This window comes from Coregonus lavaretus, assembly GCF_964263955.1.
Source record: "Coregonus lavaretus genome assembly, chromosome: 24".
In the NCBI taxonomy this organism is placed as follows: domain Eukaryota; kingdom Metazoa; phylum Chordata; class Actinopteri; order Salmoniformes; family Salmonidae; genus Coregonus; species Coregonus lavaretus.
Genome location: NC_140011.1, coordinates 4,122,284 through 4,145,168, shown reverse-complemented (window position 1 = coordinate 4,145,168; position 22,885 = coordinate 4,122,284). Strand labels below are relative to the sequence as shown.

General features: G+C 42.4%; 1 protein-coding gene and 1 pseudogene across 2 annotated transcripts; one reads left to right on the top strand and one right to left on the bottom strand.

The window, feature by feature from the left end:
- Window positions 1–1,907: 1,907 nt before the first annotated feature.
- Window positions 1,908–7,613, bottom strand: LOC311099732 (actin-related protein 2/3 complex subunit 5-like protein). The gene is made up of 4 exons (XM_084140470.1): window positions 7,203–7,613; window positions 3,649–3,721; window positions 2,831–3,007; window positions 1,908–2,581 (listed from the first exon to the last, which is right to left on the bottom strand). The coding sequence occupies exons 1-4, from the start codon at window positions 7,340–7,342 to the stop codon at window positions 2,519–2,521; spliced, it is 453 nt and encodes a 150-aa protein (XP_083996596.1). The 5' UTR covers window positions 7,343–7,613; the 3' UTR covers window positions 1,908–2,518.
- Window positions 7,614–14,312: 6,699 nt separating this feature from the next.
- On the top strand, window positions 14,313–15,208 carry LOC311099364 (tubulin beta chain-like; annotated as a pseudogene). The gene has a single exon. The product of its transcript is annotated as a tubulin beta chain-like (transcript).
- Window positions 15,209–22,885: the final 7,677 nt, after the last annotated feature.

Sequence of the window (22,885 nt, the reverse complement as noted above, 5' to 3'; positions counted from 1 at the left end):
TGCTTACAGCCCAACACCGTGCAGGACGTTTGGCATTTGCCAGAGAACACCAAGATTGGCAAATTCGCCACTGGCGCCCTGTGCTCTTGTGCACATGTGACCGACGTGACAGAGTCTGGAGACGCCGTGGAGAACGTTCTGCTGCCTGCAACATCCTCCAGCATGACCGGTTTGACGGTGGGTCAGTCATGGTGTGGGGTGGCATTTCTTTGGGGGGCCGCACAGCCCTCCATGTGCTCGCCAGATGTAGCCTGACTGCCATTAGGTACCGAGATGAGATCCTCAGACCCCTTGTGAGACCATATGCTGGTGCGGTTGGCCCTGGGTTCCTCCTAATGCAAGACAATGCTAGACCTCATGTGGCTGGAGTGTGTCAGCAGTTCCTGCAAGAGGAAGGCATTGATGCTATGGACTGGCCCGCCCGTTCCCCAGACCTGAATCCAATTGAGCACATCTGGGACATCATGTCTCGCTCCATCCACCAACGCCACGTTGCACCACAGACTGTCCAGGAGTTGGCGGATGCTTTAGTCCAGGTCTGGGAGGAGATCCCTCAGGAGACCATCCGCCACCTCATCAGGAGCATGCCCAGGCGTTGTAGGGAGGTCATACAGGCACGTAGAGGCCACACACACTACTGAGCCTCATTTTGACTTGTTTTAAGGACATTACATCAAAGTTGGATCAGCCTGTAGTGTGGTTTTCCACTTTAATTTTGAGGGTGACTCCAAATTCAGACCTCCATGGGTTGATAAATTTGATTTCCATTGATCATTTTTGTGTGATTTTGTTGTCAGCACATTCAACTATGTAAAGAAAAAAGTATTTAATAAGATTATTTCATTCATTCAGATCTAGGATGTGTTATTTTAGTGTTCCCTTAATTTTTTTGAGCAGTTTATATTTTTAACAGGGAGTTTAAAAAAGGAACCCCAAAAGGTTATTTGAATAACCCTTTTCAAGGGTTCTTCAAATAACTTTTAGGGGTTCCCAAAAAAGGTTATTCGAATAACCTTTTTCAAGGGTTCTTTGAAGAACTTATAGGGGTTCCCCCACAGTTTCAATTTGAAGAACTCCTAAAGGATTCTCCAGGAACCTTTACTTTTTAGTGTTCCCTGGGTGGCTGTAAGTTGTAGCTGTTTAAAATCCTGTGTGAATAGATGTAATTTGGAGCTTAACATTTCTGGTTAAGCATAAGAGGTGGTTTTAATTCATTTGACTAGTAAAAATAAAAATAAATGTTTACTGCCGCCAACACTACTTCTCATAAATTTTTTAATAAAGCCAATCTTTCCTCCTGATATGTCCTGCCCTTAAATTGACAGTTCACTAAAAATAATTTTGCACTTAAAGGCTATTGTCAAGCAAACATCCATTACCAAATTGACCCCTAGCCCCTACGTACTTGTTTTCATCTAGCTCCACCTTACCCTCCGGTAGACTAAATGGAATTTTCACCATATTGCAATCCTTACGGCTCTCCCCAAGCGCATAGGGCAGGTTTACTGAAAATACTCTGCTTTGTGCTTGCACATAGAATATGCAAAAAAACTAAAAATAATGTACACTATTTGGATGACAGTGGTGTTTTTCCTCTGGAACTAAAGTTTGTAGAATCACAAGAATATTAGTCCCTAGTGTGGAAAGAGCAGTTTGTCACACGTGCCATGGTTGTATTCAATCTGAACAGGAAAACCGGTTCCGCAGCCAAATTCACTACCACAATTCTGAATATACTAAGCTGCGTTTAGACAGGCAGCCCAATTCTGATATTTTTTTCCACTAATTGGTCTTTTAAACAATCCGATCAGCTCTGAAAAAGATGCTATGTGATTGGTCAAAAGACCAATTAGCGGAAAAAAAAAATCAGAATTTGGCTCCCATAGAGAGGGCAAATGACAAGGACACTTGTTTCCAGTTTTATTGCAGCAGGCACTTCACAATGAAATCCCCCATTGTTCAATATACCCCACATACCAATTAATTGAATCTCAATCTCTTTATATTAAATGTACTTCTGTCTGTATAAAAATAACAATGAGAAAAAAATGAAATATTAAACACTGGCATATCAGACATATATACACTCGCAAGCACACTGAATTTATCACACACACGCGTATAAAGGTACAGTACCACTTAATGCACACACTTCCTTTGCCCTGCCATGTTCATGTCTCTTTTCCTTCCTTTCCCCACCCTCAAAGAAACACATGCTGATGCACATGCTGATTAGAACATTAATGCAATAAAGAAATAGAGCGCGACAAAGTCTCGTGATTGGGTAAAAATGATAATCCTATACATGAACACGTATCATCCTTTCCTAAATTACAGCTATCCCATACATTTTGAAACTGAAAATAATGTTCCCTTTTTTGTCTTTAACTTTTGTAGTGTAAGGGTTTTTTCTTCAGTAAGAAATTAATTGTGATAATCTACTTTCCCTTCCACAGAAGGAAGTCACTCCTCTTGCCAGTGGTCATCCGAGACGCTCTACTTGATAAAGCACCTCCCCTCAAACTGTCTTTCGGGCCGTCAGAACTCGTACGATTGACCCTAAGCCCCCAACTGCGAAAGCCTGAGTGAAGAAAGAAAGGGGAAGAGACAAATGAACAAACATCATACCACAGGTGGCCGGTGGCACCTTAATTGGGGAGGACGGGCTCATAGTAATGGCTGGAACGGAATTAATAGAATGGTATCCAATGTCAAACACGGTTTCCATGTGTTTGATGCCATTCCATTCCAGCCATTATTATGAGCCAACCACCCCTCAGCAGCCTCCTAGAGTTTAAAGATTGCACAAGTTCAGATATAGCTTTCACACCTTTTCGTGCCACTGTAGGAGAATGGCACTGCTATTGTCGGAGGGCTTCTCGAAGCCTCTATATATGTACTTCATAAGCAGGTCCACCCCGCTTCGGTCAAGCGACTTGACGGCTGGCTCAATATCGCTTGACTTGAATGACGTCAACACTCTCAACACTATTACCAGAGCCCTTTCCTGAAAGACAGAACAAGACAGTGAGAGTGTTAAAGTTATTTACACCAGTGCAGATTCCCAAGAGAGAGGCAACACATTTTTGGGACACTTGCTAAGCCTCTCCTGCCATGAGCTAGCATTCTTAACGAATGTTAATATTGACTCCAAGTACACTACATGACCAAAAGTATCGGGACACCTGCTCGTCAAACATCTCATTCCAAAATCAAGGGCATTAATATGGAGTTGGTCCCCCATTTGCTGCTATAACAGCCTCCACTCTTCTGGGAAGGCTTTCCACTAGATGTTGGAACATTGCTGCAGGGACTTGCTTCCATTTAGCCACGAGCATTATTATTATTATTAAGCCATTTAGCAGACACTTTTATCCAAAGCGACTTACAGTCATGTGTGCATAAATTTTTACGTATGGGTGGTCACGGGGATCGAACTCACTACCCTGGCGTTACAAGCGCCATGCTCTACCAATTGAGCTACCATTAGTGTGGTCGGGCACTGATGTTGTGCTTGCAGTCGCCGTTCCAATTCATCCCAAAGATGTTCGATGGGGTTTAGGTTAGGGCTCTGTGCAGTCCAGTTCTTCCACACAGATCTCGACAAACCATTTCTGTATGGATGTCTTGTATGTCTTGGCCCCTTACCTTAATTGCTGGATTCTTAGTGTTGAGAGGAGGGTTCCGCAGAGCAATGTGAAAAGCTGTCATCATGTCTCCTGTGCATTACAGTCAGTTAAGGAATTCAACACTGTCTATTGCCATATCCTAAATAGGTTTGAGTGGCAGGAAAACATTGTACATCTCCACAAGCAAATACTTTTCCACCAACAGAGGCCTTCCTAATTGACCTGGCCCAGGTATCCTGGATGGATATAGATCTCATTCCGTCAGTAGAGGATGCCTGGTTGTTCCTTAAAAGTAATTTCCTCTCAATCTTAAATAAACATGCCCCATTCAAAAAATACAGAACTAAGAACCGATATAGCCCCTGGTTCTCCTCAGACTTGACTGCCCTTGACCAGCACAAAAACATCCTGTGGCGTACAGCATTAGCATCAAATAGCCCCCGCGATATGCAACTTTTCAGGGAAGTTAGGAACCAATATACACAAGCAGTCAGGAAAGCAAAGGCTAACTTTTTCAAACAGAAATTTGCATCCTGTAGCACTAACTCCAAAAAGTTTTGGGACACTGTAAAGTCCATGGAGAATAAGAGCACTTCCTCCCAGCTGCCCACTGCACTGAGGCTAGGAAACACTATCACCACCGATAAATCTACAATAATCGAGAATTTCAACAAGCATTTTGCTACAGCTGGCCATGCTTTCCATCTGGCTACCACTAACCCGGCCACCAACTCTGCACCCTCTGCTGCAACTTGCCCATGCCCCCCCCGCTTCTCCTTCACACAAATTCAGACAGCTGATGTTTTGAAAGCGCTGCAAAATCTGGACCCCTACAAATCAGCTGGGCTAGACAATCTGGACCCTTTCTTTCTAAAACTAGCCGCCGAAATTGTCGCAACCCCTATTACTAGTCTGTTCAACCTCTCTTTCATAACGTCTGAGATCCCCAGAGATTGGAAAGCTGCCGCGGTCATCCCCCTCTTCAAAGGGGGTGACACTCTAGATCCAAACTGCTACAGACCTATATCCATCCTGCCCTGCCTTTCGAAAGTATTCGAAAGCCAAGTTAACAAACAGATCATCGACCATTTCGAATACCACCGTACCTTCTCCGCTATGCAATCCGGTTTCCGAGCTGGTCACGGGTGCACTTCAGCCACGCTCAAGGTCCTAAACGATATTATAACCGCGATTGATAATAGACAGTACTGTGCAGCCGTCTTCATCGACCTGGCCAAGGCTTTCGACTGTCAACCACCGCATTCTTATTGGCAGACTAAATAGCCTTGGTTTCTCAAATGACTGCCTCGCCTGGTTCACCAACTACTTCTCAGATAGAGTTCAGTGTGTCAAATCGGAGGGCCTGTTGTCTGGACCTATGGCAGTCTCTATGGGGGTGCCACAGGGTTCAATTCTTGGGCCGACACTTTTCTCCGTGTATATCAATGATGTCGCTCTTGCTGCTGGTGACTCTCAGATCCACCTCTACGCAGACGACACCATTTTGTATACATCTGGCCCTTCATTGGACACTGTGTTAACAAACCTCCAAACGAGCTTCAATGCCATACAACAATCCTTCAGTAGCCTTCAACTGCTCTTAAACACTAGTAAAACTAAATGCATGCTTTTCAATCGAACGCTGCTAGCACCCGCCCACCCGACTAGAATCACTACTCTCGACGGGTCTGACCTAGAGTATGTGGACAACTACAAATATCTAGGTGTCTGGTTAGACTGTAAACTCAACTTCCAGACTCACATAAAGAATCTCCAATCCAAAGTTAAATCTAGAATCGGCTTCCTATTTCGCAACAAAGCCTCCTTCACTCATGCTGCCAAACATGCCCTCGTAAAACTGACTATCCTACCGATCCTTGACTTCGGCGATGTCATTTACAAAATAGCCTCCAACACTCTACTCAGCAAATTGGATGTAGTCTATCACAGTGCCATCCGTTTTGTCTCCAAGGCCCCATACACTACCCACCACTGTGACCTGTACGCTCTTGTTGGCTGGTCCTCACTACATGTTCGTCGTCAAACCCACTGGCTCCAGGCCATCTATAAATCACTGCTAGGCAAATCCCCGCCTTATCTTAGCTCATTGGTCACCATAGCAGCACCCACCCGTAGTCTGCGCTCCAGCAGGTATATCTCTCTGGTCATTCCCAAAGCCAACACCTCCTTTGGCCGCCATTCCTTCCAGTTCTCTGCTGCCAATGACTGGAACGAATTGCAAAAATCTCTGAAGCTGGAGACTCTTATCTCCCTCAATAACTTTAAGCATCAGTTGTCAGAGCACCTTACCGATCACTGCACCTGTACACAGCCCATCTGAAATTAGCCCACCCAACTACCTCATCCCTATATTGTTATTTATTTTGCTCTTTTGCACCCCAGTATCTCTATTTGCACATAATCTCTTGCACATCTAGCATTCCAGTGTTAATACTATTGTAATTATTCTGCACTATAGCCTATTTATTGCCTTACCTCCATAACTTGCTACATTTGCACACACTGTATATATATTTTCTGTTGTATTTCTGACTTTATGTTTTTTTTACCCCATATGTAACTCTGTGTTGTTTTTATTGCACTACTTTGCTTTATCTTGGCCAGGTCGCAGTTGTAAATGAGAACCTGTTCTCAACTGGCTTACCTGGTTAAATAAAGGTGAAATAAAAAAAATAAAAAATAAAAGAAACACACACCTATTTAGGCGAGGTGCTGGCTAGCTGAGTAAAACACTTGAAAAAGAAAAGGAGAGCCGCACACTCTAGGAGTTCAGATGCAATACTTTTATAACCAACGTTTCAACAGACAAGCTGTCTTCATCATAGTATAATGACATGCGCTGAGGGTCACTAATTTATACTTTGAAAGGACACAGGTGCCTGCAATCATGGCTGGGTGTGGCTTGATTTCATTGGTTGATTTACAGATATAAATAGAACATAAAAATGCATGAATGGATAACATATGATCATAGATACAATTTGGCTACATAGGCCAACAAAGACTTACAATGGATAGCAAAATCACAATAACCACAAGAATGGCTTCAGATCAAAGTCTACATTGAGACCGAAGGGAGTGTCCCGACACCCTGCAACTCATGTCTCACCCACATCAAATGGCACAGTGATTCCTTCATTAATACTGCAGCAACTGCTGGTGCTTTCCATGCTAACAATAGACAACTATGTTTAGACATAACTAAGTTACCTAGCTAACTGTTAGCTAACAAGTAGCTAGAGTCTCGTGTTCAGATAGCTCTGGAGGGCGCACTGGTCTGGACCAGCGCTAAAACGGTTCAGCCAGGGATATCATCCATTGGCTAACTAACAACCTAAACCGACATATTTACATAACATCAGCTAACTACCTAGCAAGACACATGTGTCAGTACGAGCACAATAAATGAAATGAGCATTTGGTTTTTGATTATAAAACAAAATCGCATCACCAAATCACCTCGGCTATCTGTTAACGTTAGCTAAATGTGTTAACTAGCTTGCTAACGTTAGCTCGATAACATGGGGGCATCTGCACGAACGTAAAGGATATTGCCTGATGAGGTTGTCTATCTCCGCCCCGTCCGGTCCCTGATTATCACCAGCCTCATCGTGATCATCAACGAATTTGTTCTCATCAAATTCATCTATGTCGAGTTTCCTGAATCGCGACGAAAGAGTGTTTTTCGCCATCAGAGCAACTTCGCTGGAGGAAACAGTAGCTAGCAAGCTGGAGCTAGTCCTCCACACAGCGCTGTTGAGTTGATGCGAGCCAAGTACAGGGTACTTGCTCTGTATCCGCGCTCTTGCTAGCTAGCAAATGTGACAAGCTAACGGTGTTTTGATTGTAATTTGTCTAGATATTATTATCTGTCAGTGTTACACACATTACTTTACCACCAAGTGTCTAACTAACTACTTTGACACGCGATAGTGTTGTCAGAATTATTTTCACTCACGTGAAGGCCGCAGCACCAACCGTCACTTCCGAGTCAAATATATATTTTTTATCCTTCACAATTAGAGTACTGCTGCCATGAAACCTAGACAATTGGAAATAAAATATAAATGTAAAAAAAGGTAGCACCAGAATTGGGGCGTAACAGTAATTTACATTTAATCAGTTACATGCAATCTGATAACAAAAAACGAATTGTAATCAGATTAGATACTTTTGAAAAACTACATTACTTCTTGGATTACTTTTAAATTCAGAAAGGACGTTTGTGAGAGAAGAAAACATGACACTTTTCTGTTTTCTCAATTACATTCAATTCAGCATTGAAAAAAGTTTACGCTCGTTCCACCTCAGTGAGTCTGTCCACAAGTCAGAGACCACTATGATGACAAGCGTTTGATGGATCCTTTTTCCCCTTCTTCTAATGCGTCAAGGGGAAAGTAATCCAAAAGTAATGGAAAGTGATCAGATTACGTTACTGAGTTTGCAATCCCAATATTATGTTATTGATAAAACTGTTGGACAGGTAACTAGTAACTGTAGCAGATTACATTTAGAAAGTAACCTACCAACCCTGGATAGTACGGTATACAGCACACCATTGTCATTATATATTATTCTAGTTATCAAACTCAATACATTTAGATTTTTGTTATTACTAGGGTAAAATAGGACTGAACATTTTAAAGATTTCTTCAAGAACCAGTATTAAAGAAGACAAATGTACCCTCAGCAAGGTGCAGTGCAGATTCACTAATGTTCACATAATTAGTTGGGGTGCAAAGATGATTTATATATCAGTGATTTGGCGCAGCACCGTGCTCAGGCCAATTTCATCAAACATGTATGTTATGGAGTACCACAGTATGTTATTTGACAGACAACCCTAGGTTTCATTTAGTTGGTTGTTATACAGTGCATTCGAAAAGTATTCAGACCCTTTCTCCACATTTTGTTACGTTAAATTATTCTAAAATTGATTAAATATATTTTTTTCTCATCAAGCTACACACAATACCCCATAATAAAAAATAAAAAACGTTTTTTTTAAATGTGTGCAAATGTTTAAAAAATGAAAAACAGATATCTTATTTACATTAGTATTCAGACCCTTTGCTATGAGACTCGAAATTGAGCTCAGGTGCATCCTGTTTCCACTGATCATCCTTGAGATGAGTCCACCTGTGGTAAATTCAATTGATCGGACATGATTTGGAAAGGCACACCTGTCTATATAACGTCCCACAGTTGACAGAGCAAAAACCAAGCCATGGGGTCGAAGGAATTGTGGGTAGAACTCCAAGATAGGATTGTGTCGAGGTTCAGATCTGGGGAAGGGTACAAAAACATTTCTGCAGCATTGAAGGTCCCCAAGAACTTCAGTGGCCAAACTGAGCAATCGGGGGAGAAGGGCCTTAGTCAAGGAGGTGACCAAAAACCCGATGGTTAATCTGACACAGCTCCAGAGTTCCTCTGTGGAGATGGGAGAACCTTCCAGAAGGACAACCATCTCTACAGCACTCCACCAATCATGCATTTATGGTAGAGTGGCCAGACGGAAGCCACTCCTCAGTGAAAGGCACGACAGCCCGCTTGGAGTTTGCCAAAGGCACCTAAAGGACTCAGACCATGAGAAACAAGATTCTCTGCTCTGATGAAACCAAGATTGAACTCTTTGGCCTGAATGCGTCTGGAGGAAACCTGGCACCATCCCTACAGTGAAGCATGGTGGTGGCAGCATCATTCTGTGGGAATGCTTTTCAGCGGCAGGGACTGGGAGACTAGTCAGGATCGAGGGAAAGATGAACGGAGCAAAGTACAGAGAGATCTTTGATTAAAACCTGCTCCAGAGCACTCAGGGCCTCAGACTGGGGCGAAGGTTCACCTTCCAACAGGACAACGGCCCTAAGCACACAGCAAAGACGACGCAGGAGTGGCTTCGGGGCAAGTCTCTGAATGTCCTTGAGTTGCGCAACCAGAGCCCAGACTTGAACCCGATCTAACATCTCTGGAGAGACCTGAAAATAGCTGTGCAGCGACACTCCCCATCCAATCTGACAGAGCTTGAGAGGATCTGCAGAGAAGAATGGGAGAAACTCCCCAAATACAGGTGTACCATGCTTGTAGCGCCATACCCAAGAAGACTTGAGGATGTAATCGCTGCCAAAGGTGCTTCAACAAAGTAGTGAGTAGAGGGTCTGAATACTTACGTAAATGTGATATTTCCGTATTTTTGCAACAAAAAATGCTTTGTCATTATGGGGTATTGTGTGTAGATTGAGGAAAAAAACTATTCAAACCATTTTAGAATAAGGCTGTAACAAAATGTGGAAAAAGTCAAGGGGTCTGAATACTTTCTGAACGCACTGTATACATGTGAGACATCAAATAAAACTGTTATTGTCACGTGCGAAATACAACAGGTGTAGCCTTTACCGTGAAATGCTTACTCTTGTTTATTTCATGGTGTTTGAATGTTCATTGTGAATATTAACACGTTAATTTCTTAACATCTTCAACATACTCTAAACTCATGCTAAATGTGGACCAAGTGGCAATACAGAAATATATCAATTACATAAAGCTGAAATTATTGTTTTGATTTCCCCCTAAATGAATTAACTATTGCCATATGACATTACTGTACAGACAGGTGGTTGGTGGCACCTTAGTTGGGGAGGACAGGCTCGTGGTAATGGCTGGAGCAGAATAGGTGGAATGGTATCAAAGACATCCAACACATGGTTTCCATGTGTTTGATGCCGTTCCATTTTCTCCATTCCAGCCATTATTATGAGCTTTCCTCCCCTCAGCAGCCTCCTGTGGATAACCGCAAAAAAAGATTTCCATCACTTAGCCTAAGCTTCTTCTTTTTTTACCGGGAGCTTTAAAAAAAATAACTGGATGTCTAATTGATGTCAGTTATTGTCAGGATTACGGAGATTCTGGTTGGTTGATAACCCAGTAGATGTTCCTACCTGGCCCTTCAACCAGAGAGAAAGAGGCGAAGTGAGATGGTTTACTCCGCCCAAAATCTGTCCACGGCGTGAGGAATTTTTGTATGGAGGTCAACGAGAGTGTTGAATTTGGTCAACAAAATGTTGTATTACTAATTTGTTATGTGAGGCTTATTTGATCGAATATAAGATAAGTGAGGCTTATTTTATCTAATAGAAGTTTCGTAATGGTTAGGTTGTCACGTGCACTGATATAAGTGGACGCACGAGGGATTTCGCCAACTTTGAGAAAAATTACTTTATATCGGAATTATGCCTGTTCTAACCCAGGGGTAGGCAATCCTGAACCTGGAGTGCCACAGGCACTTCATGTTTTTGATTTAACCGACCTGGAAGACCAGGTGTGTGGAATTTAGGCAAATCACTGATCAATTTGCTCAGTTGGCCAGGTGTGGTGCCTAGTTGGAACAAAACCTGCAATATCTGCGGCACTCCAGGAACAGGGTTGCCTACCCCTGTCACTGAGGTATGTAAAGGGTCTGAATACTTGTAAATAAGGTATTTAAGTTTTTTATTTTTAATACATTTGCAAACATTTCTAAAATCCTGTTTTTGCTTGGTCATTATGGGGTATTGTGTGTAGATTGATGAATTTTTATTTATTTAATCAATTTTAGAATTAAACGTAACAATGTGGAAAAAGGGAAGGAGTCTGAATACTTTCTGAATGCACTGTAAAAGCGATGCTGAATGAGGGGGAGCGTGATGGAAAGATTTGTCAAATACTGTGAGGAACTATTATAATGTTGACTTACTGTATGAGGTGAAGAAAAAAGTGAGAAGCCCAGCTGGGCACTTTCCTACATTTGCGAGAAGCAGGAATATCTATGCGTACTCAGGCGCGCGCTAGCTCCATCAACATTAACAGAGAAACCAGACATGCTCATTGCTCACATGGAGTGCGTAAATGAGGGTATGAAAACTTGTTTCTCACAAGTGTAGCAGATTGTGAACTCTACAAACAACATTTACACTCCAAGAATGAGAATGGTAAATGACTAGAATTAATACATGCATTAACAGAAATTCATGTAACCAAATGATTAAAGGTAAATTGCCTGTTTTACAAACAGTAGGCTACCACATGGGCATTCATAAAAATGCATTGCAGGCCGACACTGTATAGCCTAAGCTACTATTCTACTTTGCGGGGATAGGAGGGTGGCCATTTTTTTTTGTCTCTTCTAGTGCAGTATATCGGCCAGGAACGGGCCTGATCAGCGTTGATTAGTCTATAAATTAAGAAATGATTCTGTATCAAATTATACCATGTCAGGTTGGAGAGGACTGGCGCATTGTCCATTTGACCCAACATTAGTGCATTATAGGGCTCAGCCAGAACAACATTGTCGACTGCTGTTGAATAATGAATGAATAGTCACACACCCCATCTAGCGATTAGCTGCTTGAGAACCAAAGGGAAGTTGGAAAGAAGAGGAGATGTAGAAACGTATGGTCTTCATCCATAACCGTCTGTTACACCATTGTTCAAGTAGTCACGGCCCTACATGCGCTTCTAATGTGACAAAACACAATTCACAGAATAAAAAAAGAAAGAAGCTATTGATCCTCTCTGGTGTATTATTTAAAATTTTCTATAGGCTACAGACAGGAGTAATTATATAGGAAATGCATTTCAATTTATCTGCAGCACCTCCAGAACCCCTTCCCGGGGCTGTTTTCTTCCATGCGTTGTGCTCTCCCCAAGGCCAAATAATCAACACTTCTTATTATTAATTCAATGGATTGTGGTCAGTAACCCCATGTGAGGCTATTGTGTAGGGAGGCCTACTGTAACAATAATATGTTAAATAATCTAGCAGCAAGTAGCCTACAATTAGGCTGCAAGTGACACCAACATTTTGAATACCAAAATATTGATTTATGCTACATTATAGCATGCTAAATGTTTCTGATAAGTGATAATGATCAAACGAATAGATGAGCTGCACCTTCACTTATTTGCCCAGCCAGAGATCAGTTAACCGAATATAGGCTACAGATGGAGATTTAGTTCAACAAAATAACATTGATTGATTATCAGACAAATGACTGGCTTTTGGTCGGGAGTAGCCTAGGCTACTACACAAGTGAAGAGCAAAATAATCCACTAGGCTATACATAACATGCTAGCAAAATGCTCTGATCAATCCTGCCAATAGATGAGCAAACTAGACTAATAATCATGAACACTCTCCTCAACTTGGCTAACATTTCCCAGCAGGGCATAAAATTAACTTTTTGATCACCAGCCACTGTGGCAGGTAGATTTAAATCTACCAACCACTCAGATTTATTACCAGCCAAAATATTTGTTTTGCCCTAAAATTACACCAACAAAACCCACAAAAAAAATGGATGAACATGCTTTGTAATGTTTCTAAAACAATACATGTATTACTATTAAGAAGTAACTAATGTGGTATATTGTTTAATTCAGTTTTTCTGTGACCTGAGTCTTTTAACCAAAATATCACTTTAAGTGCGGGAGGTTACCGTGATAGCGCGACTAGAGTCATGTTTGTGCCTGTGAGATTGAGTCTGATTAGTAGAAGCGTTGTCTTCTTTTCCTTAGCAGTTGAAACTCAAACATAGAAAAACAACCTAGCTTGTGAACAAAACAATGTAAATAGAAAAGAAACACAAGGACAAAGTCTCACTAAAGTAAACCTTCGTTTCAAGTAAATTTGACCAACTTCTATGCCTGTGCCAGCGCTTCTAAAATGAATCTTTCACTCAGCTCTTCAAGTACGCACAGCTCCCAGCCAGGCAGTGTTGCAGCGCAAGGAAATAATTTGAAAACAGCTACTGCAGCATTTATTTTACTATAGATGTGATCATACTTGACTATTTTTATTCACAAATGTGAGTGAAATGCTCGCACCGTGGAGCCCTGACCACCCGCCAACGTGGCTGGTGAAATAGACATACAGTCGTGTTCAAAAGTTTATTTAGTTTATTTATAAGTATTTGTCTTCACAAAGTTCGCTGCTTCAGTGTTATGAGATATTTTTGTCAGATGTTACTATGGTATACTGAAGTATAATTACAAGCATTCCATAAGTGTCAAAGGCTTTTATTGACAATTACATTACGTTTATGCAAAGAGTCAATATTTGCAGTGTTGACCCTTCTTTTTCAAGACCTCTGCAATCCACCCTGGCATGCTGTCAATTAACTTCTGGGCCACATCCTGACTGATGGCAGCCCATTCTTGCATAATCAATGCTTGGAGTTTGTCAGAATTTGTGGGGTTTTGTTTGTCCACCCGCCTCTTGAGGATCGACCACAAGTTCTCAATGGGATTAAGGTCTGGGGAGTTTCCTGGCCACGGACCCAAAATGTCGATGTTTTGTTCCCCGAGCCACTTAGTTATCACTTTTGCCTTATGGCAAGGTGCTCCATCATGCTGGAAAAGGCATTGGTCGTCACCAAACTGTTCTTGGATGGTTGGGAGAAGTTGCTCTCGGAGGAGCACCTTACCATAAGGTGCTGCTCCTAGTGGTCAGTGCTTTTAATGCAGAAGAATGTATGCACTCACTAACTGTAAGTGTCAGAGATTTGGGCCTGGTCCGGGATGAGCAGTATGTCCTTCGCCGCTGACTCACTGAAGTAGAAATCCTCATCCAAATTGAGTTTAGTGATCGCTGTTCTGATGTCTAGAAGCTCTTTTCGGTAATAGGAAACGATGCCGGAAACATTATGTACAAAAAAAGTTACGATCAGCGCAGAAAAACACACAAAGTCGCACAATTGGTCAGGAGCACGTAAAACATCTGCTATTCCCTCCAGCGCCATTCTATACAACGTCACCCTCTCAGTTCACCAGCTAGTAGAGAACACTGACGAGACCTACTGTATTGACAATGAGGCTCTCTGTATGACTTCTGCTTCCATACCCTCAAAATCACCACGCCCACCTACAGTGACCTCACCCACCTGGTGTCAGCTACCATGAGCGTGATCACCACTTGACTGCATTTCCTCGGTCAGCTCAACACTGACCCTCATAAACTGGCCATCTACATGGTGCGCTACCCCCGTCTCCACTTCTTAATTCCCGGCTTTGTCCCACTCACTAGCAGGGGGATTCAGCAGAACAGGGCCCTCACTGTGCGCAAGCTCACCCAGCAAATGTTCGACGCCAAGAACATAATGGTGGCCTGCGACCCACGTCACGACCGATACCTCACCGTGGCCACAGTGTTCAGAAGCTGCATGTCCATGAAGGAGGTGGATGAACAGATGCTCATCGTCCAGAACAAGAACAGCAGCTACTTTGTCGACTGGATCTCCAACAACGTCAAGACCGCTGTCTGCGACATTCCTCCCCGTGGCCTCAAGATGGCCTCCACCTTCATCAGCAACAGCGCTGCCATCCAGGAGCTGTTCAAGCGCATCTCCCCATGTTCCGCCGCAAGGCATTCCTCCTTTGGTACACTGGGTAGGGCATGGACGAGATGGAGTTCACCGAGGCAGAGAGCAACATGAACGACCTGGTGTCTGAATACCAGTAGTACCAGGATGCCACCGCAGAGGAGAAGGGAGAGTTCGAGGAGGAGAGGAGAGGAGGAGCTGGCATAGTGTAAAAAGTACTTCACATGCCTTACTGATGCTTTTCACTGTCCTGTTTGTCTTGTCTGTAATTTTTCACTTTGGCATCAAATGCAGGCTTTTAACCAAACCTCTTTTAAAGGCATAACTTTTTGTTCAAATTCAAATCAGCACAACACACTTTACGTACAATGCAATTGGCCCACTCCCACTTAGAAATGTGATTTAAGGTTGGCTATGGAAATATTTCAGCAATCAATTCCCAAAACGGCACAGCTATGAAGGAGTAAATCCAAAACCATAGAATGAGGCGCCTAATAAAATATTTAAGGGAGGCTGAAAAAATGTAGATATTTTCATTTGAGGGTACAGGTTTCAGCCCATTATTATGCTTTTTTTAAATATAGAATTATTGCCGCTTGTAAGCATTCATATTTATTCAACAGTCAAACTTGCCTAGTATTTTGCCAATTGCTTTTTATAAGCTGTCCTAGCTGATTACTATAAATAAAACTTCACTGCCATCTTGTGGTTGAGACAAACATGTCACCCTGCATTGATAGACCAGTTCTCTATAATGTGTTTGCATCAGATCATGTTTTAACAACTGAATATTTAGTAAGTAAATCATTGTTTAATTGTGTCCATGACAAGTAGGCTACTTTTTAAAATTACAATGTGATTGTCAACATGGTGGTGGTCATTGAATATCAATATTGATAATTTAATACTAACTCAAGGTATAAATCATTGATATTCAGCCTTTGATAGCTCCTTGCCTCAGTCTTTGCACTAGTCTAAGTACTGGACTGGCATACAATAAAGTACTCTTCTTACTCGATCACTCCCCCTCGTGGATGTAAAATAAATGGACTTGGGTAAGAAACTCTGTTGCTCTTGCATACCAATAGAGTCATGGGTAACTGGCACTCAACATGGCTGCCGGAACATGTGTGTCAACATAAACAGAGAGCTCAGTTTGTTGTTTCTGAAAAAGTTTGTTCTTGAATTTGTTTTACTAGAGTCGCGGAAAATTCTATCCAAAGATTAGGCGGAGACTGATTTATAATTATAATAGTGAATCTTTAATACATACAGTTGAAGTCGGAAGTTTACATACACGTAGGTTGGAGTCATTAAAACTTGTTTTTCAACCACTCCACAAATTTCTTGTTAACAAACTATAGTTTTGGCAAGTCGGTTAGGACATCTACTTTGTGCATGACACAAGTAATTTTTCCAACAATTGTTTACAGACAGATTATTTCACTTAAAATTCACTGTATCACAATTCCAGTGGGTCAGAAGTTTACATACACTAAGTTGACTGTGCCTTTAAACAGCTTGGAAAATTCCAGAAAATGATGTCATGGCTTTAGAAGCTTCTGATAGGCTAATTTACATAATTTGAGTCAATTGGAGGTGAACCTGTGGATGTATTTCAAGGCCTACCTTCAAACTCAGTGCCTCTTTGCTTGACATCATGGGAAAATCAAAAGAAATCAGCCAAGACCTCAAAAGAAATTGTAGACCTCCACAAGTCTGGTTCATCCTTGGGAGCAATTTCCAAACGCCTGAAGGTACCACGTTCATCTGTACAAACAATAGTATGCAAGTATAAACACCATGGGACCACGCAGCCATCATACCGCTCAGGAAGGAGACGCGTTCTGTCTCCTAGAGATGAACGTACTTTAGTGTGAAAAGTGCAAATCAATCCCAGAACAACAGCAAAGGACCTTGTGAAGATGCTGAAGGAAACAGGTACAAAAGTATCTATATCCACACTAAAACGAGTCATATCGACATAACCTGAAAGGCTGCTTAGCAAGGAAGAAGCCACTGCTCCAAAACCGCCATAAAAAAGCCAGACTACGGTTTGCAACTACACATGGGGACAAAGATCTTACTTTTTGGAGAAATGTCCTCTGGTCTGATGAAACAAAAATATAACCTATTGGCCATAATGACCATCGTTATGTTTGGAGGAAAAAGGGGATAGCTTGCAAGCCGAAGAACACCATTCCAACCGTGAAGCACGGGGGTGGCAGCATCATGCTGTGGGGGTGCTTTGCTGCAGGAGGGACTTGTGCACTTCACAAAATAGATGGCATCATGAGGAAGGAAAATGATGTGGATATATTGAAGCAACAGTCAGGAAGTTAAAGCTTGGTCACAATTGGGTCTTCCAAATGGACAATGACCCCAAGCATACTTCCTAAGTTGTGGCAAAATGGCTTAAGGACAACAAAGTCAAGGTATTGGAGTGGCCATCACAAAGCCCTGACCTCAATCCTATAGAACATTTGTGGGCAGAACTGAAAAAGCGTGTGCGAGCAAGGAGGCCTACAAACCTGACTCAGTTACACCAGCTCTGTCAGGAGGAATGGGACAAAATTCCCCCAACTTATTGTGGGAAGCTTGTGGAAGGCTACACGAAATGTTTGACCCAAGTTAAACAATTTAAAGGAAATGATACCAAATACTAATTGAGTGTAAACTTCTGACCGACTGGGAATGTGATGAAAGAAATAAAAGCTGAATTAAGTAATTCTCTCTACTATTATTCTGACATTTCACATTCTTAAAATAAAGTGGTGATCCTAATTGACCTAAGACCGGGAATTGTTACTAGGATTAAATGTCAGGAATTGTGAAAAACTGAGTTTAAATGTATTTGGCTAAGGTGCATGTAAACTTCCGACTTCAACTGTATGAGCAGCTGCAAGGTAGATCCCTCTCTGATCGCAGTCAGGCAAGGAGCTCGAAGAGTAAATGGTTACATGTCCCTTATACTACTTGCACACAGCTCGGACACCCATGCAAACCCCACAAGACATGCCACCAGAGGTCTCTTCACAGTCCCCAAGTCCAGAACAGTCTATGGGAGGCGCACAGTACTACATAGAGCCATGACTTCATGGAACTCTATTCCACATCAAGTAACTCATTCAAGCAGTAAAATTAGATTTAAAAAACAGATAAAAATACACCTTATGGAACAGCAGGGACTGTGAAGCAACACAAACATAGACACTTGCATACAAACACACTATACACACACGTTATAGATATGTGGTAGTAGAGTAGGGGCCTGAGGGCACACACTTAATATGTTGTGAAATATGTTATGAATCTATTGTAATGTTTTTAAAATGTATAACTGCCTTAATTTTGCTGGACCCCAGGAAGAGTAGCTGCTGCCTTTGCAGCAGCTAATGGGGATCCATAATAAATAGAAAATACAAATAGTGGGAAGTGACAATACAATCATATTGTTCACTCAACGGTTATTTTTTTACAAGCAAGAGTTCCAGAACACAATAGCCTTGTGTTAGGGTGCGGAGATAACGAGTCTATGAAATGCATAATATCACAATCCAACACAGAACAGAGCATAACACTTGAGAAGTTACTCACCTTAATTCTGCCACAACAATTCCCCTTTGATGCTATGGAATCCGTAAGCATCACCATACATGATGTATCTGATCTGTCATGTCATTTAAGTTCATTTCTGTGGTCATGACCATCTGGTGGGGAGGAGATACTACCGTTTCACACAATCTCCTCACCAAGGTCGTCAGGCATGAAAACAGGCAGGACGATCGCAAAAGGACTCCAACTAGTACCAGGAGACATTGCAACACCAGAGTTCCAATGTTCCCCAGGCTAGTTTTCACCCATGCAAACCACAGAAGGTTGGTGGCACCTTAATTGGGGAGGATGGGCTTGTGGTAATGGCTGGAGCAGAATTAGTGGAATGGTATCAAACACATGGTTTCCATTCCATTTGCTCCGTTCCAGCCATTATTATGAGCCGTCCTCCCCTCAGCAGCCTCCAATTGTGAAGTAATGCAGAGGAAAAAACGTTTTGCAGGGCCAGCTACAAGGGTGATTTGGGGGTACTGGGGTAGCACGCACAGCAGGAACAACATAGGCAGCATAGCATGATCCTGACCAATTTGTAGGCAGATGATGGTAGGCTTTCCCCCACACATACATAGTTCCACTTACTGAGGAAGTAGGTTTAGTGATTGACATCCTTAAGTTTACAATGTATTCCCAACAACATGTTAGGGTGGAATGTTCCATCTCAACAGTAAAGGCAGGGTTATGTTATTGTAGACAGAAAGGTTATACTTGCAATGACTTTGCCCCAACTGGAGACCGGTTCCATTTTCTATGTCACACAAATAACCTGGGTGATGGGTTGCTTGGGCATATAGATGTGATTATTAAAATAAAATCTTCTCATATAAAACACCTCATCCTCCACCCAATCAAGCTCTCGGTCAGTAAGGTGACCTTCTTTGGTCCACATCAATATTTCATAAGCACCAATGGGTAAAACTAGCAATGGGATAGTCTCAGTGCTGTCTGGTAACAATCTACAAACCCAACAATCTGATACATTATGTCGTACAGAGACATTACTAGGTAATTGTAAGTAAGTGTTTGACCTGGGGAAAACCCCATAATGCTTGTGTTCTCTTTTACTTCTCCTCAGGTCAGCGGGGTCATCTACTTCTGGGCTTCAAACACGTCAAACGAAATATGACAGCAAGAGGACTTCGCCCGTTTCTGATATACCCAGCCATCCTGAAAATCAGGAAAAATGGAACACTCCTAGAATTCCATAATGTGGAAGAAGCGGAGGCATGCCTTGCAGGTGAGGACAACTACAACTGAAGTCAATCGCCCCCCATTACTCCATATTCTCCCCACTGCAGATGGAAGAAACAGACAACTACGGCCCCCCTCCTTCCTTGGATACCCCATCGCATGAACTGTTCGCTGCTCTGGCACCCCAATGGTGGAACAAGCTCCCTCACGACGCCAGGACAGCGGAGTCACTCACCACCTTCCGGAGACACTTGAAACCCCACCTCTTTAAGGAATACCTGGGATAGGATAAAGTAATCCTTCTACCCCCCCTTACCCCACCTCAAAAAAAATAATCAAAAAAATAAAATAATACATATTGTAAAGTGGTTATCCCACTGGCTATAAGGTGAATGCACCAATTTGTAAGTCGCTCTGGATAAGAGCGTCTGCTAAATGACGTAAATGTAAATGTAAATGTAATGAAGGCCCATCTTAACTAGTAAGATGGACAAAACTAATGCTAAGCTAACTAGCTAACATCACCCATGTTTATTTGTTATTCAGTGACATAACTTTGTTAATTTGGTGTGAAGGGCTGGTGGATTAGTAACTTGGCTGTTGGCATTCTGGTTATATGGCTAAGATGCAGCTGGCTGGCACATGGCTCACTAGCTGAGTTGGCTGGCTGGCTAGGTTAGCTGGCTGGATAATTATTTGGTTCAGGCTGCAAACGTTAGCTGGCTAAAATATTTTGCTGTCAGTAAAGCAGTCCTGGGGTAGGGTAAACTTTATTAGGATTAACATACAGAGCGCTCAGCTTGGTATGAACGTGTTCTGTGAAAAGTAATTTTGCCACATTCATGTCATATTGGATAAAGACAAGTGGCTGACATAATGGGACTGGACTTGGGACGTGCGTCGCTGTTTGGGAGCCCCCTGATGTTAGCGAATTTGAGTTCCTACTAGCCAAAGAGAGCGGTTGAAGCTATAGACTTCCTCTCTTGCGGGTGGTTACTGTTTTTGTTTGTATATTGTTCAAACCCAGCTGTCAGAGTTTGTTCACAAATATGTATTTTTTAATTTAACCTTTATTTAACTAGGCAAGTCAGTTAAGAACAAATTCTTATTTACAATGAAGGCCTACCAAAAGGCAAAAGGCCTCTTGCAGGGACAGGGGCTGACCCAACCCCCTGATCTGCCACATATATATATATATATATATATATATATATATATATATATATATATATATATATATATAGTGGCAGATCAGGGGGTTGGGTCAAGATGTTTACACAGATCAGACACGGACAGAGTATGATTACCTTGGTTTCAAGGGTGTTTATTAATAAAATAATCAAAAGAAAAGGTCTCCCCCATGACACCCTCTCCAGGATACCGTCTCCAACTACACAGACGTTACCTTACTTCCCCCAGTCCTCCCCATGTGCTGCCCTTCTGGCAGCTTTATGGGCCTTGCACAGCTGGTGAGCAATCCGCCCTTAATTACTCACCAGCTCCCAATCAGCCCCAATTAGTCCTGTCCGGAGAGCCCGGCGAGACCTGGCACGTCCAGCAGATGGAGCCACCGCCTCGTGATGTATACTCCATCTGTTACCAGGCCTCGATGAGTGTTGTCTGTGCCCAATAATGTTTGTAGCATGTCTTGTGCTGCTACCATGTTATGCTGCTTCCATGTTGTGTTGCTACCATGTTGTTTTCATGTTGGGTTGCTACCTTGCTGTGTTGTCGTGTGTTGCTGCCATGCTATGTTGTTGTCTTAGGTCTCTCTTTATGTAGTGTTGTGTATATATATATATATATATATATATATTAGGACCAAACACACATAACAACAAGAGAGACAACACAACACTACATAAAGAGAGACCTAAGACAACAACATAGCATGGCAGCAACACACGACAACACAGCAAGGTAGCAACCCAACATGAAAACAACATGGTAGCAACACAACATGGAAGCAGCATAACATGGTAGCAGCACAAGACATGCTACAAACATTATTGGGCACAGACAACAGCACAAAGGGCAAGAAGGAAGAGACAACAATACATCACAGCAGCCACAACTGTCAGTAAGAGTGTCCATGATTGAGTCTTTGATTGAAGAGATGGAGATAAAACTGTCCAGTTTTAGTGTTTTTTGCAGCTCGTTCCAGTCGCTAGCTGCAGCGAACAGGAAAGAGGAGCGACCCAGGGATGTGTGTGCTTTGGGGACCTTTAACAGAATGTGACTGGCGGAATGGGTGTTGTATGTGGAGGATGAGGGCTGCAGTAGGTATCTCAGATAGGGGGGAGTGAGGCTTAAGCATCAACCAGTGGGTCTTGCGACAGGTATACAGAGATGACCAGTTTACAGAGGAGTATAGAGTTCAGTGATGTGTCCTATAAGGAGCATTGGTGGCAAATCGGATGGTCAAATGGTAAAGACCATCTAGCCACTCGAGAGCACCCTTACCTGCCAATCTATAAATTACGTCTCTGTAATCTAGCATGGGTAGGATGGTCATCTGAATCAGGGTTAGTTTGGTAGCTGGGGTGAAAGAGGAGCAATTACAATAGAGGAAACCAAGTCTAGATTTAACCTTAGCCTTCAGCATTGATATGTCCTGAGAGAAGGACCGTGTACTGTCTAGCCATACTCCCAAGTACTTGTATGAGGTGACTACCTCAAGCTCTAAACCCTCAGAGGTAGTAATCACACCGGTGGGGAGACGGGCATTCTTCTTACCAAACCACATGACCTTTGTTTTGAGGTGTTCAGAACAAGGTTAAGGGCAGATAAAGCTTGTTGGACACTAAGAAAGCTTTGTTGTAGAGCGTTTAATACAAAATCTGGGGAGGGGCCAGCTGAGTATAAGACTGTATCATCTGCATATTTACATTTTAGTCATTTAGCAGACGCTCTTATCCAGAGCGACTTACAGTTAGTGAGTGCATACATTTTTCATACTGGCCCCCCGTGGGAATCGAACCCACAACCCTGGCGTTGCAAGCGCCATGCTCTACCAACTGAGCTACACGGGGCATATAAATGGATGAGAGAGCTTCCTACTGCCTGAGCTATATTGTTGAT